The sequence below is a fragment of the Apis florea genome, unplaced genomic scaffold (genome assembly GCF_048593485.1).
Source record: "Apis florea isolate Af1SG1 unplaced genomic scaffold, ASM4859348v1 contig_2272_pilon, whole genome shotgun sequence".
In the NCBI taxonomy this organism is placed as follows: Eukaryota; Metazoa; Arthropoda; class Insecta; order Hymenoptera; family Apidae; genus Apis; species Apis florea.
The window spans coordinates 1-12,755 of record NW_028256549.1 but is presented as its reverse complement, the minus strand read 5'-3'; the positions used below and the strand labels follow the sequence as shown (position 1 = coordinate 12,755).

Genomic DNA, 12,755 nt, shown 5'->3' with positions numbered 1-12,755 from the left:
ATATATACGACGAACATTTATACAAGTAACAGTCAATAGTTAACGAAAAAATGCCAATATAACGTGATGAATCAAAATTCAAACTTCTCGATAGATAATGATAGATAAAAAATTTCTAATAATAGAAAATGATAGATGGGCTACCGAAGCATTTAAAACTGACAATATTAAAATGATCACATAAAGTGGGAACAATCATATTATAATACGACGAGTAATACTATGCATTCATCGTATTAAGAAATTTAAATTAATTATATTTAACCATATATATATAAATTATTACAAATATAATATAATTTAAAGTTTTCTAAAAGTTGATATATTTTTTATAATTTTTAAACATTAACTATGTCAAATATTAGATATAATATAAATATGATGAATTATTTTTAAAACGTATACATAAAAATATATACATTTTCATACGCACAGGCGTATGTTGCTTAAACATTGAATTATTTAATATATTTATGATTATTTTAATATAATCACTTTTTATTTTTTAATTAAAAAATGTTTTGCTTAAAAGATTCAAAGTAATTGAGAATAATCCGAGAGATAAGAAGAATAAGAAGTTGCGTTACAATTGTTTCGTTGTATTATGTAAAACAAAGTTATTTTTTTTATATATAAAAAATATATATATATAAAGTAATGATACGATAAAAAAATAATATAAATATTAAAACTTTTTATTCATAAATATTCGTACGCATTATAGATAAATAGGGGCGAGGAAAAGTGCAAAAGGAGTTGGCAGAAGAAGAGGGAAGAAGGAAAAGAGAATAAATTAAGAAAATTATTTTGCCAATTGTTAAGAAATTTTTGAATATGATACGTCCAAAATAAGTAGATACAAGGTTGCAATTACGATTCGGATGGTAGGGAGATATCGAAGATCAGCGAATCGATATAAAAGAAGAACGAATACTAAAGCGGTGCCAGTTTTATTAACTTTCTTTTAGGTATCACGTGGAAAAGTAAATTTCATTTAGCGATACTCATCATACACGGATTTATCGAATATAGGTAAGTATCATTATTTTTAATTTTATAGTTTATATATATTTATATTTATAGTTTATTTTCGAATTTTCAAATATTATCCATATAAACATCGTAAATAGAAATATATAATATAATATTCAAATTTTTAGCAAATATTCCGTTTGTAAAATTATAATAGTTTACTACATCTTTCTCTGTTATCAAGTTTTGTAAATGATGTAAATCCCAAATCTTGGAATACTAGATAGACCAATTTTTATTTTATTATCATTTTATATTTTTATATCCAATTGTTTTCATTCTATTCTAATTCTATTCTTTTTCATTTTCACATTATTTATCATTTTGTAAAATTACTTTTTTTTTTTGACGAATATAATCGAAAATATATCTACATTCAATTTCGTTTCATTTATTAATATTAGTAATAATTTTTTCATTTACGATATTATTTTATTTATTCTTAATTATTATTTCTTAATTTCTTTCTTTTCAAATAATATTTCATGAAATAAAAATATGTCTATTTTTTGTAATTTATTCGAATAGTCATTTAAAACATACATATTTATCATCGATAAGTTATTTAGAATCAATATTAATCGTTACTCATTATTTCAAATCTTTTTGTTATAATTAGAAAATTAATATATAACTAATATGATTTTTTTTAATCAGAATTGTTTTACAAATTCATCGTCGATAAATATATATGCGAAAATTTCAAGATATACGTATGTTTTAATTAAATTTTTTATTTAAATTTTCGTAATAGATTATCGAATAGCAAATAAAATGGTTATAGCATTTGATTAAATACATGATAAAATTTTTAAAATTACATCTATAAATAATAATTATTAATAAAAATTGATGAATAAATGAGAGTAGTAAAGAGGGGAGAAAAGAAGGTAGAGAGGCAAAGTGAAACACTCTCGAGGTCGACGAAAGAATGACGCGAGCTCCAAAATATCATTCTTGGAATGTAGGACATTAGAAAAGTAAAAATCGTGAATCTCTGTATACGCGTATTCCTTTCTCTTTCGATCGAGACGTGGCCTGGATCAGCTATTTCCGGGTGATGGATCTTCCTTTTTCCATAAATTAAAATTTCATATTTTTTACCATACTCCCCCTCTCCCCCCTCCAATTTCTTCAGCATTTTTATAATATCTATATATATACGTATATAGTAATATTTTCTTCACACGTATTTAATCACGAATATAGTGTACAAATACAAGCGTATTTACTTTCAATCTTCTTTATTTTTTTTTTTTTTCTTTTTTTACATTCGAAATTAAAATATGATTTTTACCGTATAACGTATGTAGATTTTTGCCTCTTTTTTTTGTACATATTTAATTTGGTACATTTAATCGTCACCATTGAAAAATCATTAAATAATAAGAAATTTTACGCAAAAATGATAATTTTATTATCGATTCAGTCGATATCGAACAACGAATGCGCGATAATGGATAACGATCGATAAATCAAGAATATGATTAGAAGAAAACGAAATCCTTTTACCGAAGCGTATATTAAATTATTTACAATTTTACAATATTATTAATATATCGATAACCGAATTTTCTATCGTATATAATATATATCGCCATTTTTGCAGATTTACATAATAAAAAAACAAAAGAAATGCTCATCGGGTCATTAATATTAATTACTATTATTTTTTCAACGAACGGACTTCCTTATTCACTTCAAACCGAAACTTCTCAAACAGGTCTGTACCATATTGTAATTGATTTCTTAAAATCTAATATTTCAATATAAGATATATATACGTACATGGTAAAATATTAAGATTATTTTCCATTATTTTTGCAAATTTATTTTATTCGAAATAAAAATAAAATTTAATAACAAAGAAAGAAAATATCGATATCAAAAATTAATCAAACATTTAAAAAATTTTTATTTTCTTCTTTTTATTATTATCGTTATTACGATTTTATTTATTATTATTATCATTATCGTCTTTCCATTCGAATAGCATATCAAAATTTTGAACAACGAGGATCAATCATATTTCAAAATTCCGAACAGCAAGTTACATTTAAACCATCCGAACAGCAAAAAGTAATATTTCAACCAGAAGAACAAGATGAAATATTTCAAAATTCTGAACAAGAAAAAGCATTATTATTCGAAAATATTCAACAAAATTACGAACGAGAAGAAATCGACGATGGCGCAAAATTTGCAAAACAACAAAATGATTTTACAATTAGTTGTATCGGACCAAATAGAACATGCATCGACAAAAATAATTGCGTAAATGGCTACATCTCTTACGCCAAAAATATCTCTTATTACTTGTCCACTAAGGTAAATATCATTCGTGCTTTTTCGAAATATTACAATTTACTTACATATATATCGTGTAATTAGTACATTTCACGCGTTTAAAAAAAAAAATAAATTCCATCCCATAAATTTTTTACATTTAACTTGAAGATTTATTTATATTTATTTACAACGCATATACATATATACATACCAATACGTATGCCTATTTCGCGACGTATCTATCGTTTTGGATTTTACCAGAGAATTTTGTTGTAACGATAACGCAGATCCAACAATGCAGAGTTTACGATCAAGTTTGTTGCACGATAAAAAAGGAATTGGAAGAGGGATTCGAAACATCTGGAAGAAACGTGAAAAATAAATCTAACAATATAAGTTTTCAAATGGGGCAATCGTCCACAAACGTTGAAGCTGCGCTCGGAAAGATAGAAGAAACCGAACCAAATCCTATCGGATCTTCCGTACAAAGTATTATTTATTTAAAATATTTTTACGCATCACATTTTTATTTTAATTTATTCGAACACATAAAATTAATAAGATATCACGTATTAATAAAGAATATTATACGTAATATCTTATACATAATTATAAATTCACGGTAGAATATAGAATAAACATTACAAAATTTTATAAACCGAATTTTAATCAACCAAGAAAAGAATTTTAATTCATCGTATAAAAAAATGTTTAGATCGTTTTCTTTTTTTTTTATTCGAATATTATCATTTTATATTTATTCAGAAGAAGGAAAGAAAATAAATCAATAATCGATAATGAATAGAAATTAATAATTTACGTACCTATTCACATGTACGAAAAGAATGTTTTTAATAAGTATATAATATTTAGATCGTTAATTCTTGAAACAAAGCGAGCAAATAATTGTAGGTAACGTAATGGAAAGAAAAATTTTATTTATAATCCATTAATTTTCCAATCCATTTTTGCATCAAAACTTTCTCTTTATTTATTCGGTAAACATCATTTCGAAAGAAAAAAAAAATTTACATTATACATTTTACAGAAATATCTTTATTTAAAAAAATATTAATCTCAACGTGTTTAATCTCTGTTTTCAAAATTCTGCAATTCTATAGAAAGTATCGATAGTTTTAGGTAGAAATCGATTTTTAAAAAAATCCGAAGATCGAATCGGATCGCTGTCCATATTTTTCGGATAACTTTGGCCAACGCATTGCGGCTTATTCGATATTCATAGTTTTCTAGATATATTACATAATAGGAGAATATAACGTATATATAATCGGCAAATCGTATAAATTATTCAATTTCTTAATTCGCCGATCGCAAAATAAAATAATTAGTATAGATATATCGTTAACGAACGAAGGAATAACAAACGCGATACACGATAGAAATATTTTTTCGCGACTAAATTTCGATTCGATTAAATCTTATATAAATCTATAACACATTTCTCGTTTAAATTTTTAGATATTTTTGCAATTCCAACCCATGTACAGATCGGCTGCGCAGCTGCTCTTTTATGCGTCGAAGAACAATTTTGCACTATAGACGGTACGATCAGTTCAGAGCCTGTTACGTTATCGGAAAAAGAAATTTTACGACGCGTTCCAACGAGCGTAAGTAAGGATAAGAATAAATCTTGAAATACGTTACACGTTAGTCGTACACGTATATAATATCAATTTCAAACGATCAAATATATCGTACGTATATACATATATAATAGTTTTTAGTTTTTATTCAAGGATATATCTTATTCTTGATATTTAATATATAATAATATTCAAAGTTCAAAATCGTTCAAATTATCGATCATCTTAGGATTATTCTCATATTTAAAGATATTTTTATTTTTAATTCTCGCGAAATTCAACCGATAAGAAACACAGAGTTCTTTCCACAGAGTTGTCAAAATCCCGACAATGGAATAATCGGCAAATGTTGTCGAGATCCCAATTACACGGATCCTTGGCCAACAGGGAATCTTCCAGCAAATTATTCCGGTGGATTCGACGAACAAGGATTTCCAACGTTTTTAAATATCGCAAAAGCGAAACCATTCAACTCACCACAATCTAAAACAAGCAAAACAATCATAAAATATCATTCCATGGAACAACGATCGAACAAAATGGAACAAAAATTCGAACCCATGTTGGTACCGGAAAATTCAGATATCTTTACCAAAACTTTAATACCACCGATCGTAGATCAAAACGAGAAAAATGCTTTCAACGCGATACAACGAAAAGTAAGATGCGGCATTAGAAATAAGGTAAGGTATCTTTACAATTTGAAAATAATACGAATAGATACGATAGATATATTTATTCGTTATACGCTCTCGATCACGATTCGATCACGTTCGTTCTTCGATTTCTTTCGATCCAATAAAACGAGCGATAACTCATCCAGAGAGACTTTGGATCATCGCGCATTTTTTTTTTTTTTCAAACGGTCGTACTCTCAATCCTTCTTCGTTTTTCGTTAATCGCGCGAATTTTCTACGATCCCTCTCTTCGTCGCAAAAATGAAACGAAGCTCGATTTTCGCGTCCCTCGCAGATTCATCGCTGGAAAAAAATCTCGTGGATGGAATGCGGGTCCGATCGATCGAACGTGGGAGAAAACACCTATTTTCACACGCATTTTTTTTCTTCTAGCTTTGTATTCGTCACATATACCAATCCGATCGCAAAAGAGGGAGACAACGAAACGATCATCCGTATTTAAACCTCGATGTATCAGCATAGGCATAAAATTCAAAATATTCCAACGTATCAATATATAAAAATTTTTTTTATTTCTCGTAATACGCGTAGGCTATTAACGTCTAACGCAACGTTCACGAATGAAAAATAATTTTTACGATTTCGAATATTCAAATTATAGCTTTTTTTACGCAATTTTTCATTACGCAGCGCGTGGGGTATCAGGATCATCAACAAAACGTCCAAAGTCGACCTAGCGAAAGACCCCTCTTGCCTCTATACCGTCACGCGAGACTCGTTTTCAGTAGAATACTATATTTACTTACACACGCATACTCGCGACCGTAATCAGTCCCAAACTACAAGTTTACATCCATATATAAATATTACCACAGGTAGTAGGTATTTGCGTCATTCGTTTCGCAATAAAAATCTTAGAAAACGAAAACTAAAAATTAACGAATAAGCACATATAAAAATATAGAAATAGATATTCGAAAATATTCATTTTCGATACACGTTTCTTTTTCTTTTTTCTCTTTATTTTTCTTATCTTTTACGTATCTTTCGATAATCTGGAAAAATAATATTTTACGAATCGATCAATTTTTATTCGATTAAATTCGTATCGTTATATTAAAAATATCTAAAAAAAAATTTTTTTTTCTACGAACGAACTATCCTTTTTTTTTTTTTTTACGGCAGTACATATTTTCGAATTCATAGAGTTTTTAGACAGATTCGTAAATTCAATGATTTCGTACAATATTCGAAAACTTTCGAAACGATTTCCAATTTAAAAATGATTAATCAAGCAAAGCGTTTCGAGAAGAAAATTACTCGATGCATTTTCAATTTTTGTATATAACGCGATATATATTAATAACGCGATTCCAAAGTTTTCTTAATCTTTAATAAGTTTTCATTATATTATATTATTTTCGTGTTCGAAAAATCTCCTTTTTCTTTTCTTTTTTTTTGCAATTTTCTACATAATTAAAAAAATTACAAATCTTCGACATATATATATATATATATATATATATATATATATATATATAAGGTTGTAAATAATTAGTTTAGACGAATAATCGAATATCGAGTATAAAATATTATTTTTTCAAATATAACGAAATCAAATTCTTTCTTGAAATCATTACTTTTCTTTTTTTTTTTGGTGAATCGACCGACGCTTCTTATCTCTTTTTTTAACGATAATAGTTTAGTAAAGGTTTAAAAAATTTTCGATAATTTTTGATAAAGACCAAATTAATAAGTTCGACAAGGAAAGAATTAACGTCTCTACGTCATTCGATTCAACTCGTAGAAATAAAACGAGCAATTTAGAAAAACTCTCTCTCTCTTGTTTAAAAAAAAATTTTTATAGTAAAAAATTATTGAGATAATTCTATTTCAAGATATATGGATTATTTAAATAAACGAACTTTAACGTAACGCAAAAATGAAAATGTTGGAAAAAATTTTTTTTACACTTTAAATATACGTACATATAAGATACATTAAATTACTTATTTATCGAAATTTATCAAAAAATTTATCACGTACGTATTTTCGTATTTACATCGTATAAAAATCGAAGCTTTGTTCAGAAAAAACGAAACATTTTTTTAATCATCAGATACAACAAAAACCCGAAGTAGAAGATTCGAAAACAATTTTTGCCGAAATTCCATGGCAAGCAATGGTCTTACATTCGAAGAAAAGAAAAATTCTCTGTTCCGGTGCTTTAATCGGTATTCAAGAGGTATTAACAGCGGCTAACTGCGTCAACAGGTAAAAACAACGCCAACGATGCATTTTTTTTTTCACTTTCATCAGGTATATATACGTAAACGTTTAAATTTAATCTTTACATAAAAATTCTTTCGAAAGATTCTTTTCGACAGAAAATAATATAGAATTCTCGATAGAATTCAAGGAACAAAAAAAAAAAACGAAGGAAACTATTTCAGGGAAGTAAAATAAAATAAAATCGTTTCAAGCGAGTATATAAGGAGTATTTAAACATATTCGAGAAGATTAATATTCGAAAAATTACGATCTTGAAACTTGGAAGAAAGAAGGCGATAGATGGTCGAAATTTTTTTTTTTCTTTTCACGATTCACGAAAAAAATCGTATCGGAGAAATTTTGAGAAAAATTAATTAAAAAAAGGAAAAAAGAAAGGAAAAAATAAAGAAATAAAATATTTCAATCGATCGACGAACAAAGTCGAATCTCTTTTTACGTTTTACAATTTTTATCTTTTATTTTTAGCATAACTTCGATTAAGTTTGACCCGTTCCCCGTGTAACGTTTCATTAATCGAAATATTTTATCGATCGATCAAGCCTTTCGCCAGAGGACGTTTCGATAAAGTTAGGAGAATGGAAATTGGGATACGAATCGAAAAGCGACGAACCATTGCCTTTCCAAATCATCAACGTGTCGTCCATCAGTATACATCCCGATTACAAACAAGGATACGGAGAATACGATCTAGCGACATTACGTCTCGATAGTCCTATCATTTTCGATCTTCATATAAATCCTTTGTGTTTACCCGATTCAAAGTATTTATCACGAAAAGACAGACCGTGCATCTCAACCGGTTGGGGAAAATCCATTCTTCAAGGTAATATTATTTATATATATATCGATAAAAATAAAGTTTTATTTTTACATTTTCTAAACTCGATTCTCTTAAAAATGAAAGAATCCGGAAGGAAAATACTCGTCGAATTCATTTTTATTTTGATCGAACGATAAAAGGGCGATTGATTTTCTCGCGTTCAACATATTCATTCGTTGATTTAGCCAAAATATTTATCGCTATTATATTCGCGAATCGATTATTCGAAAGGCAATAAAATATATCGTATCTCGTAAATAACACGAGATTAAACGAGATGTTTGTATTAATTTTTTTTTCGCACGTTTTCAATTCGTTAAATTCCATCGTAAACGAAAAACAGATAATCGGACAAAACGCAGGAATCGTACGAATAATCGAGAAGAGTACGTAGAATCGAAAGGTACGCGAATCGATGGATTAATGACAGGTTTGGTTTTAGCACATTACGCCGGTGCGATCATGCACGCAGTGAACATGAACGTATTGTCGAGGGAACGTTGCAAGGAAGAATCGCTAAAGACAAATTTGGAAACGAACGCCGTAGAAGGAACTATTTGCGTTACACCTAAAAAAGAAATTAACAACGTTTGCGAAACGGATATCGGAGGTCCTCTCGCTTGTCAAAACGAACACGGTTTTTACGAATTGGTTGGAATTTATAGTCAAGACACGGGATGTCTTCCAACGAATCAAGTAAGACACTTTTCTATTTAGTAATTATTCTTTTTTTTTTTTTGGAATCGTTCGTCACTCGATATTACAGGTGTATATTTTAATATAAAAAATAAGACAAAATCAATTTCAGATCGCCGTGTTCGCTCCGTTAGACGTATCATGGTTGAAACGAATAACGTTCGAATCTCCATCCATCGAGGAAAAGAAAAGAAACTCGACTTCAAAGGATTACAGGAAAAGCACTTTGACCACGGATAATCAATATCTACCTCCAAATTAAAACGGAATCAATTTATACATTTTATTCGCAATATTATTTAATACTCGATCGTTTCGTTTTATATAGTAATTATTAATAAAGTTATTAATCCTTATGCGAAATTACTAAGCTTTATCGGATCGTTCAATTTAATTAATTTCGAAGGTAGCGCGATTGGAATCGTTTCGTTCTTTAGTTGGTCGTATCGTTATATTCGATATAAACAATTATCCTCCATTTCATCGATTTACGTATATATAATTTTATACAAGGCATTTATATATGTTTCTATCTTCATATTTTAATTATCGAACAATTACTAATATTTGAATATTACATTACACGGTGCAAAACGTTTATTTGGAGAGCAGAAAGGAATACGTTCGATCCGTTCCGTGTTCGGAAACCGACTACGTTTAATCGATATGTATACAATTCGACGCGACATTGCGTCGCAATTCACGTTCGCTATAATAATTGTAAGAATATTAACATTTATTTTATTTTATTAGTTTATCAATGATTATCGGTTTCTTTTTTTTCGTTTTTACGTTACGTTTATAGATTTTTAATTTTAATATTTTTCATTCTTTTTTTATTATTAATTTATGAGATTTATAAAAAGATTCAACGATATTTTTTTTCTTTATATTTTTATTCTTATTTTAATTTTTTAATCGTTTCCGTTGAATTATTGTTTGAATTACCAGTATCGCAAATCTATTTAATTTCTAAAAATTTAGTTATGCTCTTTTTTTTTTTTAAATGTATCTTTATACATTTTTGACAAATTTATTGTTTTTTTTTAATTATTTGTTGCGTTTTAATAGTCTTAAATAAAATTAAAATTGAACTTAAAATCTTTTATCTGAAAATTTTTAAAAATGAAAATTTAATGTTACTAAAAATTCGTATTAATTCTTAATAAAGAATTAAATTGTAAATTTAAAAATTAAAAATTAAAATTAAAAGTTTTAGATAAAATTAAATAATTTCAATCACTCTAATTTTTTTTTCCAATATATTTGTTCGTATTTTCGAGTTTTGTTTTTTCGGTATAATTTTGAATGATTTTTTTTATCATAATAGAAAAATTTTTACATATTGGAACATAAACGAAATAAATGAAAAAAAAAAAAATGAAAAATAGGATGGAAATTGAATCTTTTAAAAGAAACATCGAAAAATAGATGAAATTTGAAAGATCACTGACAAACGACGTATCAATGGTCCTCGGTTGGATTCCTACAATACGGAGTTTGTTCTTATTTCTTTTTTTAAATAAAAATTATTTTTTTCTGGCGATTGAACAAAGAAAACGATCCGGAAGGATGAAAGAAAATCTAAATTAAAAAAAACTCGCAAAAATATAATTCTCAGGTACCTTAAGTAATCAAAAATTAAACTTCTTCGCTAAAAAAGATGTGGCTAAGTTGAAACGCTGTTTTCTTCGCACGCCGACGAACGCGGATTCGAGAATCGCTGTCTCGAGTGTGGAGTTTCTTCGCGGGCGATGGACAAATTCTTAATTTGCTACGAGGGAACGTTCTTCTCCTGCTATAAGGACGTGCAAAGTACTTTACCAATTCCTCTTGACAGAGTCATTTATCAATTCTTCTTCACACGCTCCTTTATCAATTCCTCTTCACACGCTCCTTCATCAATTCCTCTCCACAAGCTCTTTTATCAATTCCTCTTCAGACGCTCCTTTATCGATTCCATTCCACACACTATTTTATCAATTCCTCTTTACACACTCCTTTATCAATTCCTCTTCACACGCTCTTTTACCAATTCCTCTTTTAGACGCTTATTTATCAATTCCTATTCAAACGCTCCTTTATCAAATTCCTCTTCACACGGTCATTTATCGATTCCTCTTTTAGACGCTCATTTATCAATTCCTATTCGCACGCTCCTATATCAATTCCTCGTCACACGCTTCTTTATCAATTCCTCTTCACACGGTCATTTATCGATTCCATTCCACACCCTCTTTTATCAATTCCTCTTTACACACTTATTTATCAATTCCTCTTCACACGGTCATTTATCAATTCCTTTCCACACGCTCTTTTATTAATTCCTCTTCATACACTCTTTTATCAATTCCTCTTCACACGCTCTTTTATCAATTCCTATTCACACGCTCTTTTATTAATCCCTCTTCACACACTCTTTTATCAATTCCTCTTTTAGACGCTCATTTATCAATTCCTATTCAAACGCTCCTTTATCAAATTCCTCTTCACACACTCTTTTATAAATTCCTCTTCACACGCTCGTTTATCAATTCCTCTTCACACGCTCCTTTATCAATTCCTCTTCACACGGTCATTTATCGATTCCTCTTTTAGACGCTCATTTATCAATTCCTATTCGCACGCTCCTATATCAATTCCTCGTCACACGCTTCTTTATCAATTCCTCTTCACACGGTCATTTATCGATTCCATTCCACACCCTCTTTTATCAATTCCTCTTTACACACTTATTTATCAATTCCTCTTCACACGTTCTTTTACCAATTCCTCTTCTAGACGCTCATTTATCAATTCCTATTCAAACGCTCCTTTGTCAATTCCTCTTCAAACGCTCTTTTATCAATTCCTTTCCACACGCTCATTTATCAATTCCTATTCAAACGCTCCTTTATCAATTCCTCTTCACACGCTCTTTTATCAATTCCTATTCGCACGCTCCTATATCAATTCCACGTCACACGCTTCTTTATCAATTCCTCTTCACACGGTCATTTATCGATTCCATTCCACACCCTCTTTTATCAATTCCTCTTTACACACTTATTTATCAATTCCTCTTCACACGTTCTTTTACCAATTCCTCTTCTAGACGCTCATTTATCAATTCCTATTCAAACGCTCCTTTGTCAATTCCTCTTCAAACGCTCTTTTATCAATTCCTTTCCACACGCTCATTTATCAATTCCTATTCAAACGCTCCTTTATCAATTCCTCTTCACACGCTCTTTTATCAATTCCTATTCACACGCTCTTTTATTAATTCCTCTTCATACACTCTTTTATCAATTCCTCTTTTAGACGCTCATTTATCAATTCCTATTCAAACGCTCCTTTATCAATTCCTCTTCACACGCTCTTTATCAATTCTATTCACACGCT

General features: G+C 28.9%; 1 protein-coding gene across 1 annotated transcript; it reads left to right on the top strand.

The window, feature by feature from the left end:
- Positions 1 to 817: 817 nt before the first annotated feature.
- scaf (inactive serine protease scarface) lies at positions 818 to 9,734 on the top strand. The gene is made up of 10 exons (XM_031919565.2): positions 818 to 1,032; positions 2,642 to 2,755; positions 3,026 to 3,360; positions 3,609 to 3,810; positions 4,801 to 4,949; positions 5,237 to 5,608; positions 7,683 to 7,837; positions 8,395 to 8,678; positions 9,118 to 9,371; positions 9,484 to 9,734. The coding sequence occupies exons 2-10, from the start codon at positions 2,668 to 2,670 to the stop codon at positions 9,631 to 9,633; spliced, it is 1,989 nt and encodes a 662-aa protein (XP_031775425.2). The 5' UTR covers positions 818 to 1,032; positions 2,642 to 2,667; the 3' UTR covers positions 9,634 to 9,734.
- Positions 9,735 to 12,755: the final 3,021 nt, after the last annotated feature.

Excerpts from the sequence above, each read along its gene's own strand:
- scaf (XM_031919565.2), top strand. The coding sequence starts at position 2,668 with ATGCTCATCGGGTCATTAATATTAATTACTATTATTTTTTCAACGAAC. Across the intron at positions 3,361-3,608 it reads CTTATTACTTGTCCACTAAG|ATCCAACAATGCAGAGTTTA; the intron begins GTAAATATCATT and ends ACGATAACGCAG. Across the intron at positions 7,838-8,394 it reads GCGGCTAACTGCGTCAACAG|CCTTTCGCCAGAGGACGTTT; the intron begins GTAAAAACAACG and ends CGATCGATCAAG.